The 23035-nt window shown below is 37.4% G+C and overlaps 1 protein-coding gene across 1 annotated transcript in view; it reads left to right on the top strand.

Moving 5' to 3' along the window:
* The first annotated feature begins 490 nt into the window (after positions 1 to 490).
* The window catches only part of SVEP1 (sushi, von Willebrand factor type A, EGF and pentraxin domain containing 1), a 143395-nt gene continuing 120850 nt past the window's right edge, over positions 491 to 23035 (top strand). The window contains exons 1-2 of the mRNA XM_083353768.1: positions 491 to 593; positions 2797 to 2973. Coding sequence (XP_083209894.1) covers positions 506 to 593; positions 2797 to 2973 — 265 coding nt within the window. The 5' untranslated portion in view covers positions 491 to 505. The remainder of the gene's footprint in view (positions 594 to 2796; positions 2974 to 23035) is intronic.

Genomic DNA, 23035 nt, shown 5'->3' with positions numbered 1-23035 from the left:
GCAAATGGGTGTGGAGCCTTCTTGGAACCGGTTCCTTTCAGAAAAAGGAAAGGACTAGACCATCACAGTGCTGGGGAAAAAAGCTTTCACCAGTATCTAAAAGGCATCATTCCATTCTGTATTTTCCTCTACCCTCAGATAGAAGTGTTGATTTTACAGTGGTTCTTCAAAAAATAAATTGTATAAGAAAAGAGAGTGAATGCTGGTAGACGAACTCATGAGAAGGTTATCAACTTGATAATTCTGCTTAATTTTCTCTTTCTTTCTCTCTCTCTCTCTCTCTCTCTCTCTCTCTCTCTCTCTCTCTCTCTCTTTGTTACTTTCTTTTTTTTTTTAGCAAATACTGGTTCACTCCCGTGTAAATGCTACCAAAGTAATATTTTTGATTACGGATGGCTATTCCAATGGAGGGGATCCTCGTCCCATTGCAGCATCCTTGCGTGATTTTGGAGTGGAAATCTTCACATTTGGGATATGGCAAGGCAATATCAGAGAGCTGAACGACATGGCTTCTCACCCAAAGGAAGATCACTGCTACTTGCTCCACAGTTTTGCAGAGTTTGAAGCTTTAGCTCGCCGAGCTCTTCATGAAGGTATTGGATCTAAGTCTGCTTTGATTGTCTGTGTGTTTTCAAGCTCAGGGATGATATATGATCTGAAATTGAAATATACGGCTATTACTCCAGTACAGGTAGTCCTTGACTTTATGACCACAATTCAGCCCAAAATTTCTGTTGCTCAGCGAGACACTTGCTAAAACAATTTTGCCCCATTTTATGACCTTTCTTGCCAGAGCTGTTAAGCAAATCACTGCAGTTGTTAAGTTAGTAAGATGGTTATTAAGTGAATCTGGCTTCCCCATTGACTTTGCATGCCAAAAGATAGCAAAAGGTGATGACGTGACCCCGGAACAATGCAACCGTCATAATATGAACCAAGTGTCAAGCCTCTGAATTTTGATCATGGGGTAGCGGGGATGCTGCAATGGTTATAAGAGTGAAGAATGGTCATAAGTCACTTTTTTCATTGTTACTTTGAACAGTCACTAAATGAACTGTTATAAGTTGAGGACTACCTGTAATAAATTAACTGGAAGATAATTCATTATGCAAGCATAACATTGTCAGACTCAACCTCATCCTTTGCCCAAACGCTATTATACTTATTTTCAAAGTAGATTTTTTTAAAGAAAAGTCTGGACAGCCGCTTGTCTGAAACGGTATAGGGTTTCCTGCTTGAACGGGGTTGGACTAGAAGACCTCCAAGGTCCCTTCTAGCTCTATTCTGATTGATTGATTGATTGATTGATGCTCCATTTGATTTTAAAAGAATGCTTCTGATTATGATTTCATGTCTTTCATTACACATGGGAATATAATGTGTGTGTGGCAGGTTTAGAAGTATGCTTGTGACCAATGACCCCAATCTCCATATAGTAAAAAATGCAGGTTTTAGGACACCTTATTTTTGTAGTTCTGAATAATCCATTCACTTTATTTTTGCTTCTAGGTTTTACACTTACGTAGAGACTTAAGCAGTGTATTGAATCCTGCCTCTTCCTCTAGTCAATATATAATATTTCTGCATTGAATAAACAAAGTATAAAAGATTAGCTTTTAAACGCGTAGGTTTTCAGAATTGTAAGAAATTGAATTGCACTTTATAAATACAAAAACTAAAAATTGAGTTGCCTTTTATACAAAGTCAGTGGGTTTTTTGGCAATTTTTTCTTTTCTTGATTACAGAATAAACGTTTGCATTAAAGCCTTCAGAACTCATTTTTAACCATATGTTCAAGAGACTTTACCTGATTAATTTACTGGGTAATGTCAGATAAAATCGGAAATATTAAAATGTATAGTTTAATGAATGAATACGTGGCTTTTGCAGGACAAAATAATTAAAATGCCTCAAATATTTTCCATCTTTTAAGTATAGAACAAAGCTTTTTAGATAGATATACCTTACTTGGGACCAGTTTTGGCAAGTCATGTCATAGGTCCCTTTAAGCATCTTAGCAGGGATGTTAACCCTCATTCATCTGTTTAGAAAAGCTTCAGTGCAGTTTCTGAGAAATACTTTTTACCTTCCTTAGAGCGTTCAACTCTATTCTCAGCCATGATGGAGAAGAAAACTTTGGGCAGTCACTATCTCTCAGCTGAACCTCTCTCAGAGGGATTTATTAAGAGGAAAAATTGAAGGAAGAGCGTGCCGCATATATTGAAAGATAGATAGATGATAGATAGATAGATAGATAGATGGATGGATGGATGGATGGATGGATGGATAGATAGATAGATAGATAGATAGATAGATAGATAGATAGATAGATCCGTATTACATTGTTAAATCAGTGAAACCTTAAAGGGTAGAACTTACTTTAGAATACCAAACAATAATGTTTCACACAAACAGAATGAAAGAGGATTAAACCTAGTGTGGTACAGACTTCTGCAGCTCAGTTTTATTATAATAAAGTTTGCATGGAAGAATTATTCAATACATCGTATCTATGGAAATTAATTAGCAGATGCAGATTTCCAAGTGTTAACGAAATGGAGCAGAACTATCATTGAACATTAACTGATTTCCCATCTTTCTGCTTGATAAATGGATTTTAAAATAATTACCATTATTTTAATAAGGATAACGGTTAGGATTTAGCTTGCTTTTTGCAGTTAATTGAAATTTATATTTTTTTAAAAAATCTTATCTAGATGAGTAGCCGTCTCTAACTATTTATTTGCTTATTTATTTGGAACCCCTATCGTGTCCTTCCAAATATCCTAATTACAGATTTGCCTTCTGGAAGTTACATTCAGGAAGATATAGCGTATTGCTCCTACCTTTGTGAGGGGACTGAAAATTGCTGTGATGCCATGGCGAGCTGCAAATGTGGTACCCACACAGGACACTTTGAGTGTATTTGTGAAAAGGGATACTACGGCAAAGGACTGCAGCATGAATGTACAGGTTAGTAACTTTTCTTCTATTATATTTGTACCAGGCTTGGCTTTGGGCAAGGTTGTTCCCAGCACTATATTTATGTATCAACCGACTGAATGGTTTTACAGAATTTATAACACGTTCAAAAGATGTCTGTAACAGGCCAAGTCCAAACCTGAATATTTAGCCAGCCAAATGGATCATAGCTCCTTGTTTTTGTATTCTCAGGCATGCAATTTCCAAGCTTAAGAGCTTTGATATGTTAAATTTGACATCACAGAGTCACGAAACGCAAATAGCCCTCCCTAAAAAAAACCATTTATACTCATGATATAAAGATCCATCGAAGAATTTGTCTATACTGTAGTGTCCAGTGAGCATGTTCTTGATGGAAAACATGGGTTTCTTATTTGTGTAAACTGTGAGACATTTTCATCTTTCAGGTACCCCATCTTGGATGTCAGTAGACCCAAACCATCATTCAGATTCGGTTTTTGATTTAGCTAGCTATATAATAGTGTTAAATAACATGCATTTTCTTGTAAACATTGTCAGTATTTAATTGGGTATATCTTGAGAGCCAATACATTCACGGACTTCCTAACTGGCTATATACCAGCACCTATATATTGCCTCACAAAGTTCTCTCCACAGTAGAGATCTTAGCTTGCATAAAACAGTATAAGCATACTTGGGACGAAACTGGACTGATTGTGCTTCTAGTTAAAATGTGTGATGTGACACGTAACGTGGTTTTATCTCGGTTATTATGGGTAGGTATGAAAGTAGAAATCCATACGTAAGAAATGATATGCTCCACTGAATTGTGATAATGGCAGAATCAAAAAGGAATTCTGGGAAAACCTGTCCAGTATTCTGAATGAATGCAGTCCAGGAGAGAAAGTGTTTTCCTAGGGTGATCTGAATCAAGGGCAAGATAGGAGTAAGAAAAAATAAAATGTGATGGGCCATTCTGAAAGCCAAAAATGAGTGAAAATGCTGGCTCTTTGGTGACTGTCTACTTAAGGAAAATACTGTTTCAAACAAGTGTATTAAGCTATATCTGTTCAGGCAGACACCATGGAAAAGAGATATATTAAAAAGCTTGATGGATCTCATTATTCATAATAAAAGATTGAACAAATGAGCAAAGGATACAAAAGTAATGAGAAATTCTAGATTTGAGTCTTGGTGTGTTTTTTGGCAGCATGGATCTTGAGAAAAAAATGAACATGGAAGGAAAGGAAAGAAGTGATATAAAATAGAATGCAAATAGAATGACTGCAGAAAAAGAATGTAGAAATCTTACATGAAAGCGAAGAAGACAGACTTATCTCCCAACAAAGTTGGGAAGAAGATCTAAAGAAAGACAGTGTGGAAAATGTATATGAAAAAGAATGCTTGGTAAAATAACGAAGTGAAAGATGCTGTAGATAAGGGGGAAATGCATAGAAGAGAATGAATGCTTCCAAATCTGAGAAAGTTTTGTATGAAACTAAGACAATGTACAAAGAGAAAAAGATATTTGCAAAGAACAAAGTGAAAGAGAGCAAGGAATGGTTAAGATGAAAAGAAGCAGAGAAAATGCATGGGCATGTTGATGGAATTAAACAATTGTCTTGGAAATGGTGAGGATTGCTAAATAAAGTCCCCAGGAGAATGAATGAAATTAAAATAAAAGTGATCAAATTATTTGGAATGAAATTGAAATGAGGAGATGCTGGAAATATTTGTTTAAAGTATTAATATTAGTCGTATGTGGAAACATGGAATTGAAACAAATGCTACATTAATCTCTGTCTGGAGATTGTGTGTGTGTGTGAATAAAAAGGATGATATTAATGCTGTGAGAGATTTGGAAAATGGTTAAGGCTGCTATTATAGATGGTATAACTAGAAAAAGTTAAATTATCATATGTTTATTAACAATTAGTTGTACAGCTTGTTTAACATCTGTGAAGGTTGCTCTTGTAGCTGAATATTGGGGAAATCTGATTATTATTCCCCTACAAAGAGAAAGGTAGCAAGAGGAAATGCAAATCTACCAGATGATTCATTTTTTAAGTGTGCCTGGAAAGTTTTTCAATAAAAATAATACTAATTGAAAGAGATAATGCTGGCCAAGACTTTTATGCTGAGCAAAGGTTGTAGACAGACTGAATTTTTGCTCATCAGCAGGTTGATAATAAATGCATGCTGAATTAGAGAAAGAAAACAATTAAGTGAACAGGTTTAACTGAACATGATGTTGAAGATGGGTTAGGGTTGCTGGATGCACTGAGAATGCACTGAGAATGTTAAATGATAAAAGTAGACTGAGATAAATAGAATGCTTAGCAAATAGTTCAACACCTGAGCTAGGTTTAAAACAAAGATGCATAACATCCCTATAATAATGGATTTATGAATAAATGAAATAAATGAAATAAATGTTTGTGATGATGGCAGAGGTGTGTTCATACAACCAGGGCTTTTTTGTCATAGAACGCTCAGAACGGAGTTCCGGCACCTTTTTTGGATGGAACCTTGTAGGGTAGGCAAGGCGGGTAGTATGACGTGTGTGAGTTCCGGCACCTTTTTCTTTTACAAAAAAAGCACTGGATACAACATACTTGTAATTTTGTATGTAGATGATGCCATGTTGTTGGCTGAGAAGAGGTGGCAGTAAGAAGTAGGTGTTCGAAAATTCATATATAAAAATGAAGGTATTTGTATTTGTTAGCCGAAAGAAGTAAGAAGATTGTAGATGTATAAATGGCAAAGCTAGAGCAGGTAGATGAATTTATATATGCTAGTAGAATGTTAATTAAAGAAGAAAAATGTAGAAACTTTGTTTTGAGGAATAAATAATTGTTGAAAGAAGCAACAACTGTTGCAATAAAGAGTGTGCTTCTGCCACTTTGTTACATGGAAGGAGAGCTGAGCATGACAGAAGAAACAAAATGAATACAGTAGGAATGAGCTACTTAAGTGTGTGGTAAAATAAAAAGAACAAACAATGATAAATACATAGATGAATACTTATGGAGAGACAGTACAAAAGAGGTACATGTTGTGATGTCATAAAGAAAGACTGAATGAAATTACAAAATAAATGTATGAAGGAACAGAATGGAATCGAAAGTGAGTGGGAAACTGAGAAAATTACTGTTTAACCTGTTAAAAGGTAATGTATGAAGTGTTAGATGGATGTGGTGGAAGCAAGGATGTTTTGCAAGGAAAAAATTGTGGCAAAGTATAGTGGACATTGGTGTAAACTTCATTTATCCATTCATTTATCCATTCAATTTATATGACTGCTTGTCTCAGCAACAATCTTAAAATAAATTTAAAACAAAATTAGCTTACTTTTTTCTTATATTTTTGTCTTAAAATTTGTGTCTTAAATTTCTTTTTGCTTATTGTTGCGTCCTCTGTTTCTGTTTGTGCGTCATACTGCTTATCCCAAAAGGGAGGAGCAAGTATGTATAACTTAGTTATTTTTCAATTTCAATTGAGCAATTGTTACCATAGTTTAATGGCAAAGCACATGTCAGACATTCAGCAATCCTACTTTACGTTTAAGACTTCGCCACTTAAATGATCCTCAGGATAACATGATACAATGTTGTTTGAGTTGCAAGCTATAATAGAGGAAGAATGGTCTAACTCTAACCAAACTAAAAGCGTCAATAAGATGAAATTTACTAAAGGGAGAAAGGGATCTACAGGGACTTCCGGTTTGCCACGCAGCCGCTATGGATGGCTGGGAGACTTGCTCTCTCTCCCCCGTCCAGTTTTGCATTGCTGGGGGCCCCTGAAAAGGGCTGAAAGTCGCCCCAAAGAGGCAACCAGCAAGGAGGGGTGCTTGCTGGATCGTGGGAGAGCCGCAATTCTCCTGTTAGACCTGGCGATCCCTCCAAACCGGCGGATGAAAGGACCGGCCAATATGGCTCGTCCCTAGGTTTTGAACAGCCGAAGTCACATTTTCCACCAGGCAACTCTTAAAGCAGCGCGGAAGAGACTGGGTGAGATCTACCTCTTTTACACCCTAATTGCTTTCTGAACCTCCTTAAGCTGCTAAGCATTCTGCCCCCCTGCGGTGAGGGAAGAGGGACTTTAGCCCTCCCTCCAGAAAGAGCGGCGACTAAATACCCAGCGGTGTTTTAAACATTGAAAAAGTAACTGAATCCCAATTGGAACTTTATTTCTCAAAGCATGTGGACTGAAAGATTTTTTATTTCTTATTTTTCATTGTCTACTTCTATTGGAAATCTGGATTCTTTCTTATAAAAAAGAAAAAGAAAAACTGAAAAGATTGAAATAACTTTGGGACTCAAAGGGAAACTTTAAAGGGGGCCTGGCTGACTGCCCAGGGAAATAGATAAGATACATAACCGTGAGAACTTGGAAACAACAGCTGTGAAAGGCTTTGTGTTCCCTATCTAGAAAAAAAAAATCTCTCTTGGATTTTCTAAGTGTAAAGTCTTTAGCTTAAAATACCAATATGGAAGAAGACCAGGAACAAAACGTATTTATGGATATAGACCAAAAAACTCTCGCTATGTTGAAAACACTAATCCAAATTCTTACCACAACCAATGAAATACTAAGAGGCTATGGGAAGGAAGACAGCCCAGATATGAAAGCCCAAACTTTGACCACAACTAAAGAACCATCTATACAAAACACAATAGAAAAAATGAAACATTCAAATACGATGACAGAAGAATGTACTATTCAACAAATATTGATATTTGAAAATTCAGGAAAAACATTGACAACTTGGAAAAAGGAAAAGGTTTCTTATACAACTCAGAAGGAACCAGACATGTCAAACACAAGGCCCGGGGGCCAGATCCGGCCCGCGAAGTGGTTTCATGCGGCCCATGAAGCCATCCTGGAAACAGTGAGGGATCGGCCCCCGCTGCCTTGGCCCTGGCCCAGAGACCCTCCTTCTGCCAGAGACCCTCAGATCTGTCCCACTCCTGCCCAGGCCCCCATAGGCACCCTTGATGCCAATGATGTAGAGCTGGCCACGCCCACCCAGTAGGCCATGCCCACCCTGGCCATTACCCACCCGGCCCCCTGAGGGCAAATGCAATGCTGATGCGGCCCTCAATGAAATTGAGTTTGACACCCCTGAACTAGAGGATCTAGAAAAAGAACAGTTGGGTGAGAAGACAAACAATTCAGAACAACCACGTCGATATGGAAGAATAAAGAGACGACCCACTACTAGACCTACAAGTCCTCTCAAAAAAATGGCGACTGGATGGTTTTGCCAATATCAATTAATATACAGGATATTACAAGGAGATTGGTTCAATGACCCAAAAACAAGGACATGGAAGATGATTTGGCAAAGGAAAAAAAGGCAGAATAAGACTCAAGAAGAATGGAGTTTCGACCATCTTATTGAAATCTGAAACAGTATGTACTTAAATAGATAAGATGTGTATGTTGAACACAAGACATTGTTATGAACTGAGATAAAGAAAACATTTTGGTCATTAAAATTTAGCAGTATAAATACTAATACCTAATTTGAATATTGATTTGTGCATGTAAAGGTGAATAATGTAGATAAGCTAAAAACTTATTGTTTAAAGTAATAAGTCTATATGGAATGTTAAAAATGAAAATTATCAGTTTAAGCAAGAGACAGCAGATACAAAGAGGAAGAGAGGAAGTATTAAATATTGAAATAAAAAGAAATTTTGATTACTACTTAAAAAAACTGAAAATTAGTAAAAAAGGAAGGATATCTTATTGTATCTTTAATTTGTTGACATAGAGGGTGAGAAGTTAAGTAAACGGGATGTGTATTTTTGAATATTAGATTTTGTGAGAAATGGTGATAGATGAATTGGGAGTATACTAAAAATCTTGGGAATGATAAATATCAAACGTTAAATCTAAATGTTAGTGGAAATTAAAATTGAAAAATCTGTTAGGTCATTGATTGTCTAAAAGATTGTATGTTAAAACAATTAGAATATGTGCAAACTAAAAATTATGGATATATGTAAGGAAGTTATATTTCTATGTGATTGATAGGATAAAATTTGTCTTTAAATTTACAAATTTACAGTATATATGAAGGGAAAAAGAGAGGAAACGTTTATGGTAGCAATTTGAAATCTGTACTAATGATATCTGTATGTAATTGAATTACTACTACCCAGACACCACGTTGCTTTCCAAATATGTGAATGTAATATTAGAAAATCAATAAAATTTGTAAAAAAAGAAAAGAAAGGGATCTACATATTAATGTTTAGTTCAGGGGTCAGCAACCTGAAACAGTGAAAGAGCCACTCGGAACCAGTTCCCTCACAAAAGGAAAAACTGGGAGCCACAAAAAATGTGTGCGCATGCACGTACATGCGCACATGCGCAGAACAGGGTTTGACTGAAGAGTGGAGCCAAGGTGAGATATGCACCTACCCTGCATATTTGAATTGATTGGTTGAAATGTTTAGTCTCACTTTTTTTTGGGAGTACACATAGCAGAGGACTGGGAGCCGCAGGAGACAGCTGAAAGAGCCACATGCGGCTCCAGAGCCGCGGGTTGCAGACCTGTGGTTTAGTTGAACACAATTAGGAAAGGAAGCTGTGATGCTGTTAGCAATATATCTGCATCTAGTTTATTGTCAGTACATAATACTAGAATTCCTCAAAAGCTTCTAGTATATTGGGCATGTAGGACATATAGTGTTTACAGAAATATGAATATACAGGTAATCCTCAACTTATGATCACAATTGAGCCCAAAATTTATGTTGTTAAGGGAGAAATTTGTTAAGTGAGTTTTGCCCTATTTTACAACTTTCCTTGCCACAGTTGTTAAGTGAATCACTGCAGTTGTTAAATTAGTAACACGGTTGTTAAGTGAATCTGGCTTCCCCCATTGGCTTTGCTTGTCAGAAAGTCACAAAAGGTGAAAGTCACGTGACTCTGGGATACTGCAACCGTCATATATGCAAGTCAGTTGTCAAGCATCCGAAGGAAAATCACATGACTAGGGGGATGCTTCAACAGTCACAAGTATGAAACATGGTCATAAGTCACTTTTTTCAGTGCTGTTATTAACTTGGAATGGTCACTAAATGAACTGTTGTAAGTCGAGGACTACCTGCAATCTCTCAGAGTTGCTTTTCAGATTGAAATGGGCAACGTATAGATTCAATAAATAAATACCTATGAAGGCATGCAAAAATATCAAGATGACATCTGTGATTCCATGATTGAAGCCCTGCCTCTTTACCTGGCTGATGGCAGCTGCCATATTGACTTTTTTTAATCTCCATTCTCAGCAAATGTTCCTGTGAATGCATTCTTGAGCTCCTCTGTGATGGAGAACCTTTTAGAGACCAAACGCCCAAACTGTAACCCAAAACTCACTTACGTATCGTTGGGTGCGAAGTGGGTGTGGCCCATTGGGTGGGTGTGGCCAATTGGGTGGGTGTGGCTGCAGTGGTAACAACAGACTGGGTGGGACTAAAAAGTTCAGTCAATCAATTCCAACTTTGTGAGATCTTCTTCCCGCAAGAAGTTGAAAATGATTGATTGAACCTTTTTTTTTTTTTGCACATGGTGGCGGAGGCCTAAAGCGAAAAGGTTTTATAAAACCCAGCTGAAGGCTTAGGACTGGGGTGAAGGCGCACGTGCCCACAAAGAGGGCTCTGCGTGCCACCTGTGGCACGCGTGCCATAGGTTCGCCACCACGTTCTTAGTATAACTTATTTTCTGTGGTTTGTTTTGGCAATTTACTGGGTTATTTTCACTAATTGTAATAACAGCAACAGATATGTAGCTTAAATTATGCAGTTGACTGAAGGTATCGTAGTGTGAAATGTGTCCCTTTGTCAGCGTTTACAGGTAGAATCTGGGGGATGTAATAGGCAAAACAAATAATCCTTATGTTTACCACAATCTGTTTGTTTTTGAAAATGCATATGTAAATTTTTTATTAATTGTTCCTGGCAGTGTACATTTCTGGATTTATTTTTGTATGAACATCTGCCATGCTTCAGCAAATAGAAGATTTTTTTAAGGATGGCGTGCATTACATTAACATATTTTTGCCATCTGCTTTGGGTGTATTTGAGGGACTGGAGCTGAAGATGTATGCACAAATAAAACATTTGGCCTAAGGAATGTATTGTTTATTATTTATCAAATTTATTGGCCGCAGGGTAGTTTTGGGTGGCTTATGATATTTGAAAGATAAAACTCTGCAAATAAAATACTACAGTACTACAAAAATACAAAATACAATACATAGACCTAGCTAAAAGACAGGGAGGGAAAGAGCAGGGCAAGCATTTGTGTGTGTGTGGGGGGAGGCAGTGGCATGCCTCTTCTGCCAGCATAGGTAGGGCAGGCCAACTTGAACAATGTTTGTGGTACATATTTTAGAAATCATCTCAGCAGACTTTTTCTGCATGTTCTGACAAGCTATCTTGAGGTCTGTTGTATAGTAAAATGAGAAACAGATCTAGCAAAATTATAAACAACAGTTTATTTTTAAGAAAGATTTGGGTGAAGTCTCTTTTAACAGCTTTATATATATATATATATATATATTCTAGCAGCTGCTCTAAATTTTGAACTCTTTGGGATAAAGGGAAAATCTTCTATACCCTTTCATAATTTTTGGACATTTTACTTTCTCTCATTATGTATTGAAGTGTTATGCTTTACTTCATCTGATAATGCAAGAAACTTAACTACCAAAAAAAGAAGAAATAAAAACCAACAAAAACAAAGCCAAAAGCAATCCACCAAAAATCTTATACTACATTAAACTGAATAATCTAATCTCAGAAGAGAACTAAAAATCAAGATGTTTTTGCAAATAGAAACAAAATAAACCTTCCATAGACCCTGGCAGCTAAAAATCAAGTGTATACGTTAAAAGTTGCTAAATATAGAACATCTCCCATAGAAAAAGAAGTTCTACAGTTTGAAAGCTATTACTGTACACCAGGGGTAGGCAACCTCGGCTCTTTTATGACTCATGGACTTCAACTCCCAGAATTCCTCAGTCAGCTGACTGAGGAATTCTGGGAGTTGAAGTCCATGAGTCATAAAAGAGCCGAGGTTGCCTACCCCTGCTGTACACAGTTTGAAGGCTATTACTATACTACAGAGGTAACATTGAAAGGTGTTACAGCTAATTGATGGCTTTAGACCATGGGTGTCAAACTCGCTGCATCACGTAAAGTGTCGTGACGTATCGCGACATTTTTTGGATTGCCGTAGCTGGGGTGGGTGCAGCTTTCATATGATGCAAGCGGCCCGCAGGCCGGCAGTTTGACACCCCTGCTTTAGACTATTAGCAAGGTTCCAGGATTCCTCCACTCGTCCTAAACAGATTTTATTTATTTATTTAGAAAATTTTATATAGCCGCTTACTCTCTCACAGTGACTCTAGGTGGCTTACAAACAATAAAAACACAATATAGAACAACAACGGCATCAACAATAATAACAACTCTCCACTCACCCACCGCGGCAAGACAGATTTTAAACCTGTGAGCTAGTATAAGCTGAAGCTCAAGTGAGGAAATCCTTTTTTTTCTTCAGTTTCTTTATTATCCACTCTTGCTGATTAGATAAGTGTAAGTATCCTCTACTCTTTTTAGGACATTCTTTACCTCTTAATCAGATGCATTTGTTGTCATGGTAAAGGTCTTGTATAATGGAAGGATCGATACACAGCAGTATATAATATTGATCAAACGTTGGCCAATGTTTTTCTGTTCGCTTTACCAAGTTCATTTTTGCACCTGGATACTCTCTAGTCAGGTACAGAATTCTAATAATGTGTAGACAAATAATCACATTAAATGGTTGATCTTACCAACGGGAGTGTACAGTGGCATCCACTTTTGGTTTTTGAGGAGAGACACTACTTTGCCTAACTGTCAACGCTGCTAACATTGAATGTTCTTGCTTGACAAGAGATGAAGAAGTAGCCATTTCATATGTTAAACTTGTGTATTGCTTTGAGAGATTGAATTTCAGGTTGGGAGGGGGGACGAGTAGGATTGTACTTTCAAGGCCATCTCTAACTAAAGAAGATAAGACCTTGGGTTTTCTTATGGAAGGGAAACTGATTCTTTAAATTAATTGGAGAATATGATTAATGACAAAATTAGAGAGGTGGAGAATTGTGTTTTAATATATTGTGCAAGGGGCGGAGATTTCAGATTCCAGCTTCCTTCGAGCAAGCATTTGCCGGTCTATTAGGCTAAATAAAGGTAAACTGTAATGTATCCCCCACAAGAATGACAGCTGTCAAAGGCCGCTCCACGTGGCCGCACTGACAGCTGTCAAAGAAAAGCCGTGCTTGCGAGCTGTCAAAAGGCCGCTCCACGTGGCCGCACTGACAGCTGTCAAAAAGCCGCGCACGCGCAGTAAGAACACCAGCCACGAGCTGTCAAAGCGGCAGCAGCCGCGAGCTGTTAAAGTCGCGCACGTGCAGGCACATCAGCCACTGACAGCCGTTAGCTGTCAAAACGCCGGTTAGGTTTTACCCGGGTTCCCAGCTGAACAGCAGCCAGCTGACAGGATTCCCCAGCCCAGCGGCGCATGCGCTATCACTGGGGAAATGTCAAAAGCTGCCAGCTGATTATTGGGCACGGCCCCTCGGCGGGAAAACACCCGTCCCTGATTCGTTAACATGTTTGACAGTTGCCTATATAAAGGCTGGTTGTACAGTTTTGCCCTGTCCGGGCTGAGTCAATAAATGTTTGAGCTGAAGCCATCGTCTCCCTCTTCATTGCCCGAGCCAATCCATAAACAATGCCTCAGAGTCACTTGAAAAGCCCATACGTCGGAAACTTGACACCAACTAAATTAAGAAGGTGATTTTAACCTGTCTGTTATAAGAATGTCCCATCTCTTTATAACATACTTTAGTAAAAATAACAGATATGATCTTCTCAGTATCAGGAGAAAAAACACAATGTTTTCTTTAAAAATCACAAAGTATGTCTGCTTCTCCCAGCCAAGCAGCTGCCTCAGGGCCTCCACATAAAAATACATTGTTTTTTCTGAAATGCTTATTGGATAATAGTTTCACAATATCCATCGCAAGTCTCTCACAATCACAATCATCACTACTGTTGGAAAAGTGTGTTAATCCTATCCCAGTTAGCCTGCACCTGTTAATTAATATAGCATGATTTTGAAACATTAATCAGATCTTGGCCCCATCCTCCCCAATTAAAATTCTGACTCCATCTCTAATTCTGTCCATCAATTGCACATTCATAGGGTGGTAACAACCTTTAATAGTGTTGTGTTTTTGTTTTCATAATAATTAAAATCCAAAAATGAGGTGGGACAATACTGAAATTACACACAGCTAAGTTTGCCTTTCAGTAATATAGACCAGGGGTGGAAAACTATGGCCCCAGGCTGGTCAGGGATTCTGGGAGTTGAAGTCCTGTGGTCATAAAGGCACCATAGTTGCCCACTCTTATATAGACTGTGCCACTAGTGCTTTCAGTTAGAGCAGGAGTGTCAAACTAGTGGCCCACAGGCCAGATGCGTCACGCGCAGGCCACGCTCACCCCAGCTCCGTAAAGGCAAAAAAGTCACAATACGTCATGGTACATCATGTGACGCAATCAAGTTTGACACCCGTGAGTTAGAGGGAATGCTGGACCTGAAAAAATATTTTGTAATAAGTATACCAGATGTGCTGCAGTTTGGCTGTGTGGTGTATGTACTCTGGAAGCCTAGATCATTGGCATTTAGACTGCAAAACAACACATATTTTCTGGTGAACACAAATTTTGTTGATACATTTTGTCATAAGTATAAAAAGATTACTGATAGGAAATACAAAAGGAGGCATTTTACCACTTTACATATTACTTTCAGAAAACATACATCTGCACAATTTCTTGCATATACACTGGCTTGATGCCAGCTTTTTAGCAGTGTTTTGAATCTTTAAAATTGTTAAAATAATAATACTTCTTTTAAATTCTGAAGGATGAGTCCATGTTACTGGATGGAAACCAATAATTGTCTTTGCTTGAACTTTTGATGACTTTTATAACTGCCTTTTGTTATAATATGGGAAGACATATCAAATAATATTTCTGTATCTTATCCAAAGAGTGTAATCATTCAACTGCTTAGAAATTGTTTTTCTCTTTTTTTTCTTTTTTCAAGAGTGACTTAATGTAGTAAATTAGCCTACTGCATTCCAGATGTGCCTGATTACAACCCCCATCATCCCCAGACAGCTAAATTAAAGGAGCTGAAGTTTTAAGAAGTGTTTTTAGAATGCTTCTGTTTGTAAAACAAGACTTAAAAGTAAATCATTTTACATTTTATTTTGGACTTCAGTTGTCAGTCATATAACTTGCCAATAGCCAACTGCTAAAAAGCCTTTAATAAATATAAATATTTAAGGATTGTTATCTACAGAGTCCAAGCAATGGACTCCAGTTCTTTAGATTACCTCATTCCCAGAGATAAAACTATTCTTGATCTTGCTTTATTTTTAGGAGACATGTTAAAACCAAGCTTTTTAAGAAAGCCATACTAGGAGAACTAATATAAGCTAGAATACTCATCCATGTTATGGTTATAAATGTTGTTCACAATGGTATTAGTTTCTTTTTTAGTAATGTGTTGCTATTTTATATTTTTCCCATTTTATCATATCAATGTTATATTTCAACCCTTTTACTGTAGTCAGGGTAAGTAAAACACTCAAATCCCTCCTTATGTGAGTTCCATATAAGCCTAGTAGATAAATGTATTTCTCTTCAAGCTACATGGTCCTGATTTCGTATATGCAAATAGAGATAAGATAATGCTGGCAGTTTCCATGAGTTATTGTAAAAAGAACCAACCAACTAAATCAGGATTAGGCTAAAGTGGCTATTTTTGGCAGGAGAGATAAAATACAGTTTTTGTAAAATTGCTCATCAGAAAATTGAGCAGCATTTGCTTTCAAACTGCTCACAGTCAACACTGGAAAACTGGCATTTCCAAACCATCATTCTCAGTCTACATAAGCCAAAGTGGTTAACAATATTCATAATTGATTGGAGTGTGGTTTGGGCAACATGTCTATGTATCATTCACTAAGAAAGTTACTGTTCTGCTGGTAGTGTAGTTATTAGATTTTAATTGGGGTTTTATATTTATTCAAGGTTTAAACGTAATTATTTTAACTGTTTTTAATTTTTGTAATGTATTGTTATTTTAATAAAACCTTGTGAACCGCCCTGAGTCCTACGGGAGAAGGGTGGTATATAAGTCTAATAAAGATAAAGATAAAGATGGTATGCAAATATCTTACAATTCTCACAGTGCTGCCTAATGTCTATGTATACCCATATATTGTGGCCATAGTATTATTATTCATCCTTTTTATTATCTTATTAACTTCTTTACTTCTCTCTTTTATTGGTGGCATTATTATTCTGTTGCTTTACATGTACGCTGAGAGCTTCTATACCAGAGACAAATTTCTTGTGTGTCTAATCACAGTTGGCCAAATAAAGTATTCAGTTCAGTTAATGGGAATAAAATAATTGTCCTTCCAAATCTACAGCTAGAATTTTAGTGTTTGGAAAGTGAAGGTTTCTTTAACCAATGCTTAGGTGTACTGTATTTTATCTGCTACTAACAGCACTTCTATCCAGCTAGGTGGCAGCACCCAGCTGAACTTGGCTGAACTCAAAAGCTAAATTACCATAGATGAATCAGGTTTAGTTAAAATTTGGACCAGTTATCACCTAGCAATATCAGGACTGTAGGGTTGGTTGGGAAGTCAAAAATAAAAAGAATACTTTTTTCATTCTTTTGCCAAAAAAAACTATGTGTGCATTGACTATGAAGTCACCAGGAGTTGAGTCTGAGTTCAAGACAGACTTTATTTGTTAAGAATACTTTCTCCCTCTTGTCTTTCAGCATAGAATGTACACTTGTGTATTTTTAGCTACTGGATATTTTATATTGGGATAAATTGCAATCTATGTAGACCAAAAGGCTCCAGAGAATATGCATGCATGCTGGAGGAAACATCTGTAATGGATACTCTCTCACTTTGAGTAATTATACATCAGGATGTACATATGAGCCTTCTCACAGCTGTTTTGTCAAAATATTTAGCAGATAGTAGGTGAGATTAGCAAGGGAATTTATATGGTTGAATGTAATCAGTGTTTTACAGTTTACAAAAGAATTATTTCTCCTGACCTTTTTTTTAGATGTAAAACAAAGATTCAGTTGTTTTGAATTGTTATTATTTTCATACAGCAGAATGGAATGAAGATTATTAGAATGAAATGATAGCAAATTTGGGTTGCGGAAATAAATACCCATGCTTTATTGAATTTCTACAAAAAGAGAAACATCCAGATCAAAATGTATTATTCTTCCTCTAACCTTCAACCTTTGCTGTTATCCTTCCCTCTTCATTTCTTATACAGATATTCTTCCTGGGAGGCAGGAAAATAGCCTCTTCATGATGGGAAGACTGTAGATGGTACTGAACGTCTATAGATCATTATATATGTGAAGTATGTCCACAAAAAAGAAGAAACTAAAATTACGTGCCTATGAAGTTTCCTTCATAGAAGCCACCACCAAGGCTGGTGGATAAAAATGGTCTCATTTGTAAGCATTTAGCTCTCCAATTCAGAAGCTGGATCATCTATTCTCAGGGTGATCCAGGACACTTCTGCTTTTTCTGTGTTGCATTACTGCACGCTTGCAGTTTACAAAATAGGAAGCAAAGACTTATGGAAGGGGCTTGGTCACCATCAGTTAAATTAGAACTAGTATAATACATAGGCAAATTCCAATGATATGGTTGAGATAGCTCTGACATCTGCAAATTTAAGATCACTATACCATGAAGTTACAGCTTCTGCTGCATGCTAAAAATTGTGTAAAATATAATTGGTTTTGTTTATAGGTTCCATCTCTAACATTTTTCTAACCAGGAAAATATTTGGTTCATATGAAATCTTAAAGTAAATGGATGGTTTGTAGCTGTACAGCTCAGGAGGAGCCAACATTTTTAACAAATTGTGCTCTGACCATTTGAGATAAATGCATTTGTGTGTGCTTAGGATGTAATTCAGCACTTAAGTTGCAACTCAATGACTAAATGGAAGCTTATTAGGAATAGTTCTTCCTTTTTAGCAGTCCAGATAAGCCAATATGTTTGATTCCTGCTCTTAAGCATAGGCTGTATTGTACAGCTAAGTACTGGCTTAATCTTAAACAACAGATAAATCCTTGATTACATTCTAATAGTTACTCTGCTTTGATCCCTCTCTTTTGTTTGATTTGTTATGAATGGCTTGGATAAAAGTTAAGTAATATGCCTGCTAGAACTCTCACATTGACATTTTCTTGGTGTAAGTGAAGCTTATCCAGCTTTTATGAGAGCAGTAAGATTTAGATAAAAGTTTTCCAAATTTCTGATAATAAAAACATGTTTTCCCCCAGAATTAAAAGTAGAAGTATAGCCCATCAGTTTTACACAAATATGTCTAAAATTACTATGCTTTATTGCCAACTACAGGTGACAATGACATACATTAGGGACTCTCTGGACAAACAATAGCTGCACATGGGTTTGATAAAATTATGTTGTTCCATTACAACTCAGTTGTAATAAAGTTTTATTTTTGAGCAGGATACAGAAAGAACCTTGTTTGTTTGTTTTTTTGTTTGTGTGTGGCATTATTTTTTCCCTATAGCTGGTACAGGACAATGCTAGCAAAGTGCAACTAACATCAGTATTGTTGTCTTTTAAAGGAATATAGAGCAAAGATTACAGTTCTTCTCCCCTAACACAGAATGTCTCTTTGAGCAAGAACATTGAATACAGAAGGGGTCATTTTAGTAACCAAGTCTAACTCTTGCAGAAATCAAAACTGAAGCATCCTTGACAAATGTAGCCTGCTCTTGAACATATCCACTGACTGATATATTGCCTCATCTTTTTTTTTTGAACTGGTTTACATTATTAGGAAGTTGTTTCTAAAATGTTGTCGAAACTTCCCTTTCTGCAATAGTGGTGAGTATCTGTAGCTCGGGTGTAGGATGAGGGTGAAGATTTGTTCTCTGAACATTTCGTTGCCGGGCTAGGTAACATCTTCAGCAGAGTTCAGGCGATGTCACTGTCAGTGTTCTTCTGTTTATAAGAATTTCAGTGAGGGTCCTGGGATGGGTCTTGTGATGGGTCAGGTGTGAGTCATCAGTGAGAGTCTTGTGATGGGTCTTGTGAGTGGGAAGTTACCTCAGGTCAGCGTCAGCTGGTGGGGGAGGGGCTTGCGTCAGTTGGTTGAGGGCCGGTGCTCTCTCTGGTTGGCTGTGCGGTTGATTTGGATTCTGAGGGTCTCCTAGGCTGGTTGTAGGCCAATGTGTCTGTTGATGGAATTGCTTGTGGAGTGCCAGGCTTCGATGAACTGACGAGCTTGGTGGGTGGTAGCGTGGCCGATGATTTTTGTGTTGCTCCAATCAAACTGGTGCTGCTTGGGGTCAGTGTGGATAGAGGTTAAGGCTTTGGGATTGTGGAATTTGACTGCCAGCCTGTGTTTGTGGAAGCTGGTTTTTAACTGATGTGATGTTTGCCCCACATAGAATTAGTTGCAATGGTTACAGTTGATTTGGTAGATGACATTGTTTCTATCATCCTTCTGTATCTTGTCTTCGGTTCTGGATAATTCTTGGTGGAGTGTGGCTGTGGGTTTGTAGACTATTGCTATTCCTAGTGGTTGGTACTTTCCTTCTTATGTGTCCTGCACTTTAGAGCAAGAGAATACAGGTTTCTTCTTTGTCAATATTTTCTCAGTGTTCTTTACCTAAACATTCCCAACTTCTTGAGTCTCTCTACATGCTGTAAGAATTGCCAACTTCTATGACTTCATTTTCATTTTCATTAGACCACCAATGGAATAAAAGACTAGTATCCTTCCTCTTCTTTATGCTCCTCCTCCTTCCCCTTTTTCTCCTAGCTGAGTGCAACCTCCTCAAGTAGAGGGGGAAATTGTTAATGACTTTCTCTTAAATACACTGTAAGGTGCAATAGACCAGCTCCACACCTGAAGATTCAATTAAACTGGTTTATTGCTAATAGCCTAGGTACAGAAATCTTCTCAACTAACCTTGGGCACCTGCTTAGAGTTATATAAGTGTCAACGGCAATCAAGCAAGGTTGTATTTAGTTTTCATATGGCTTCGGTTACTTCATGTCTGACTCATGATTCTGACATTGCAGCAAACTGCAGTCATTTCACCATCATTTCCAACATTCCCTGCCATCATCTCACAAAGTCAATGGGGAAGTTGGCTGGAAAACGGAATTCAGTCCTGTTTCTGCCACTTTTCCAGCTACCCACACTCCACAGCATCTCTATTCCCCCACAGCAGTTGTGTTTCTGTTTGCACTTCGTAGTGCCTGCTTGCTGCACCCATCTGTAACACCCGTCCATGGCATCCTCCACAATACCTGCACATCTGTCCATGCTCTAGTACCTGCTTGTGGCACTTCTAGGTAGCACTTGTGTACCTGCCAACTTGCTTGCCTGGTTCTCCCACCTCCTTTGCTTGATAACCTGTGTGGTTTTAGGGTTACAGCTGCAACCAGGACTGCAGGATTGCCATCACCAAGCACTGTGATCATGTGAGTAAAGCTTTATAACTGTATCACTTAAATTCTGATCCCAATTGCCATCATAAAGTGAGGACTACCTGTTTGCAAGCAAATTTTTGTCAGCTAGATTTAAGTTCTAACTCAGAGCAGCATACTAAATTAACTGCACATCTACAAGCAGAAATGAACCACTTGAGCAATCCAGAAATTTCAGCTAAAGAATATTTAAAGAAACTATATATAGAAATAATGTTCATATTCCTTTGTGTTTCATTTTTCAATCTAAAAGACTACTGTACTTCATCCCTGTTTTGAATGAGCTGTTCTTGTCTCCATCTATCCTTTGTTTTTATAATGGTTAGATTTTCTTGGGGGGGGTTGGTTTTTGTTTTTGTTTTTTGCTGACTGTGTGAGACTTAACCTCTACAATATTCAGTAAAGCAATAGAAGGGATTTCAGTTTACAGAGTTAAAATTCATATTTGGGAATGAAGTAAGAACGGCAAAGAACAAAATGGTGCAAGCTGAAGTAATTAACAAAGTTTACATGACTCATTTCAGTGCTTTTTCACAAGTATAATTATACTTAAGCCTTTGGCATATGTATTTGATAATGGAAAATCTACACATCAGTTAAATGTGAGCACTTGTATTTAAATGACATGTGCCCATGAAGTATTTCGATAGATATATACCATCTTAATTTGTTTCTGCATTGGATTATCACTTACTTAAATATTCTCACATTTATAATTTATTCTAAACAGTATTGTGGAGATTTTGTCTCATCTAAATCAGCAGAATTTCTGAGTAAAATGTGATATTTCTTCTTCTTTATTCGGAAGTGTGTTCTATCGTGCAGTATATTTTATGTATACAGTATGTTAAGTGTGAAAAGGGCTGAAATCAGTGGTGAGATTCAAATACCTGAACATCCGGTTCTCTGCGTGGATGCAGGCCTGGGCCTCCAAGGCCTAGAATGGAATTCCAGAAGTGACATCCATGCACTTCCTATGGGCCATTCTAGGCCTGGGAGACCTCCTCCAGGCCTCAGGCCTAGAACCGACTTCCAGAAGCAGCATGGGTTGAGCTGGTTCTCAGAACTCAACAGAATTTAGCTACCAATTTTACCGAACCGGTGTGAACTGGCTGAATCCCACCACTGACTGAAATCTTTAAATGTTAAATAAGGAAGCATGCTTGTTTTCTTTGGTGAATTAAAATCTGATTACAGTAAATCCTATTCATTTCTACAAGCTGCTTATTTCATATGTTTTCTCTCTAAATCAACCTAAGTAATACTACTACATGGAACACAGAGAAATCATAAGAAAAAATAAGCTACAGAAATTAAAGGCATACTTTATTTAACAAACTTATCTTTGTTTCAATACATACATCATTTCATACATTTTTCTTCAGCTAAACTATTTTGCTTGCTTTTTTTTTTGCATTTGTTAATTCATGTGTTTTGGCCATTTATTCCTGTCAAATCCCAAGTAACAATCTTCAGTATGCTCCTGTCATCGCAAAAGGGACTTATATGGACATTGACTTCTACTGTTCTTAGTTGTTGTCAATCAAGATAATACCACTAAAATAAAGTGCAGACTATGTTACTATCTTTTGTCACATTCATGCTTATGTGGTGCCGGTTTTAAGATTTTCAGACTGGATACTGAAGAGGTGTTCACGGGGTGGGGGGGAAAGCCAGGACAATTCTAATTAATACAAATTGATTAATGAAGTCTCATAACATCACAGATATCCTATCCCAGTCAGCCAGAATGAGCTGCAGTAGCAGCAAGGAAGGAATTCCATGGAATCAACTTACACAAACAATGCAAGTTTTATAGCCCTTCAAACTCCCCTCCCCATTGCTTATTTTAGAAACGGAAGGTTACATATTAATGAGGATTACCTATATGTTTAGGTTTCTAACAGTTATTAGTTGCATAGTTAAGAAAAGGTGGGAAATGATTATTTAACTGGAGTTAGAATGGGAACTTGGTTATCTGACTGTTTGTGAGAGTAAATAGGGAAGTTTGTCTAGGCAGCCTTTCTTTTCCTTGTGTTATGTGAAACATTCAGGTCATTCACAGGACATTGTGCTGACGTTAAGAACAGTACCAGAGTAGAGTAGAGTAGGATAGGATAGGATAGGATAGGATAGGATAGGATAGGATACTTTATTGCCAAGTGTGATTAGACACACAAATAATTTGTCTCTGATGCAGAAGCTCTCACTGTACATGCAAAGCAACAGAGTAATAATAATCATAATTCCAATACCAATAAGAGAGGGTAGTAAAGAAGATGAGGAGGATAATAATACTACAGCCATACAACATGGGTAAATATACTTAGACATAAAGTCAATACTGTGAGGATTTGGTGTTCAGCAGAGTGATGGCACAAGGGAAAAAAACTGTTCCTGTGCCTAGTTGTTTTGGCATGT

The sequence above is a fragment of the Vipera ursinii genome, assembly GCF_947247035.1.
Source record: "Vipera ursinii genome assembly, chromosome: 2".
NCBI lineage: Eukaryota > Metazoa > Chordata > Lepidosauria > Squamata > Viperidae > Vipera > Vipera ursinii.
This window is presented reverse-complemented; position numbering and strand designations above follow the sequence as displayed.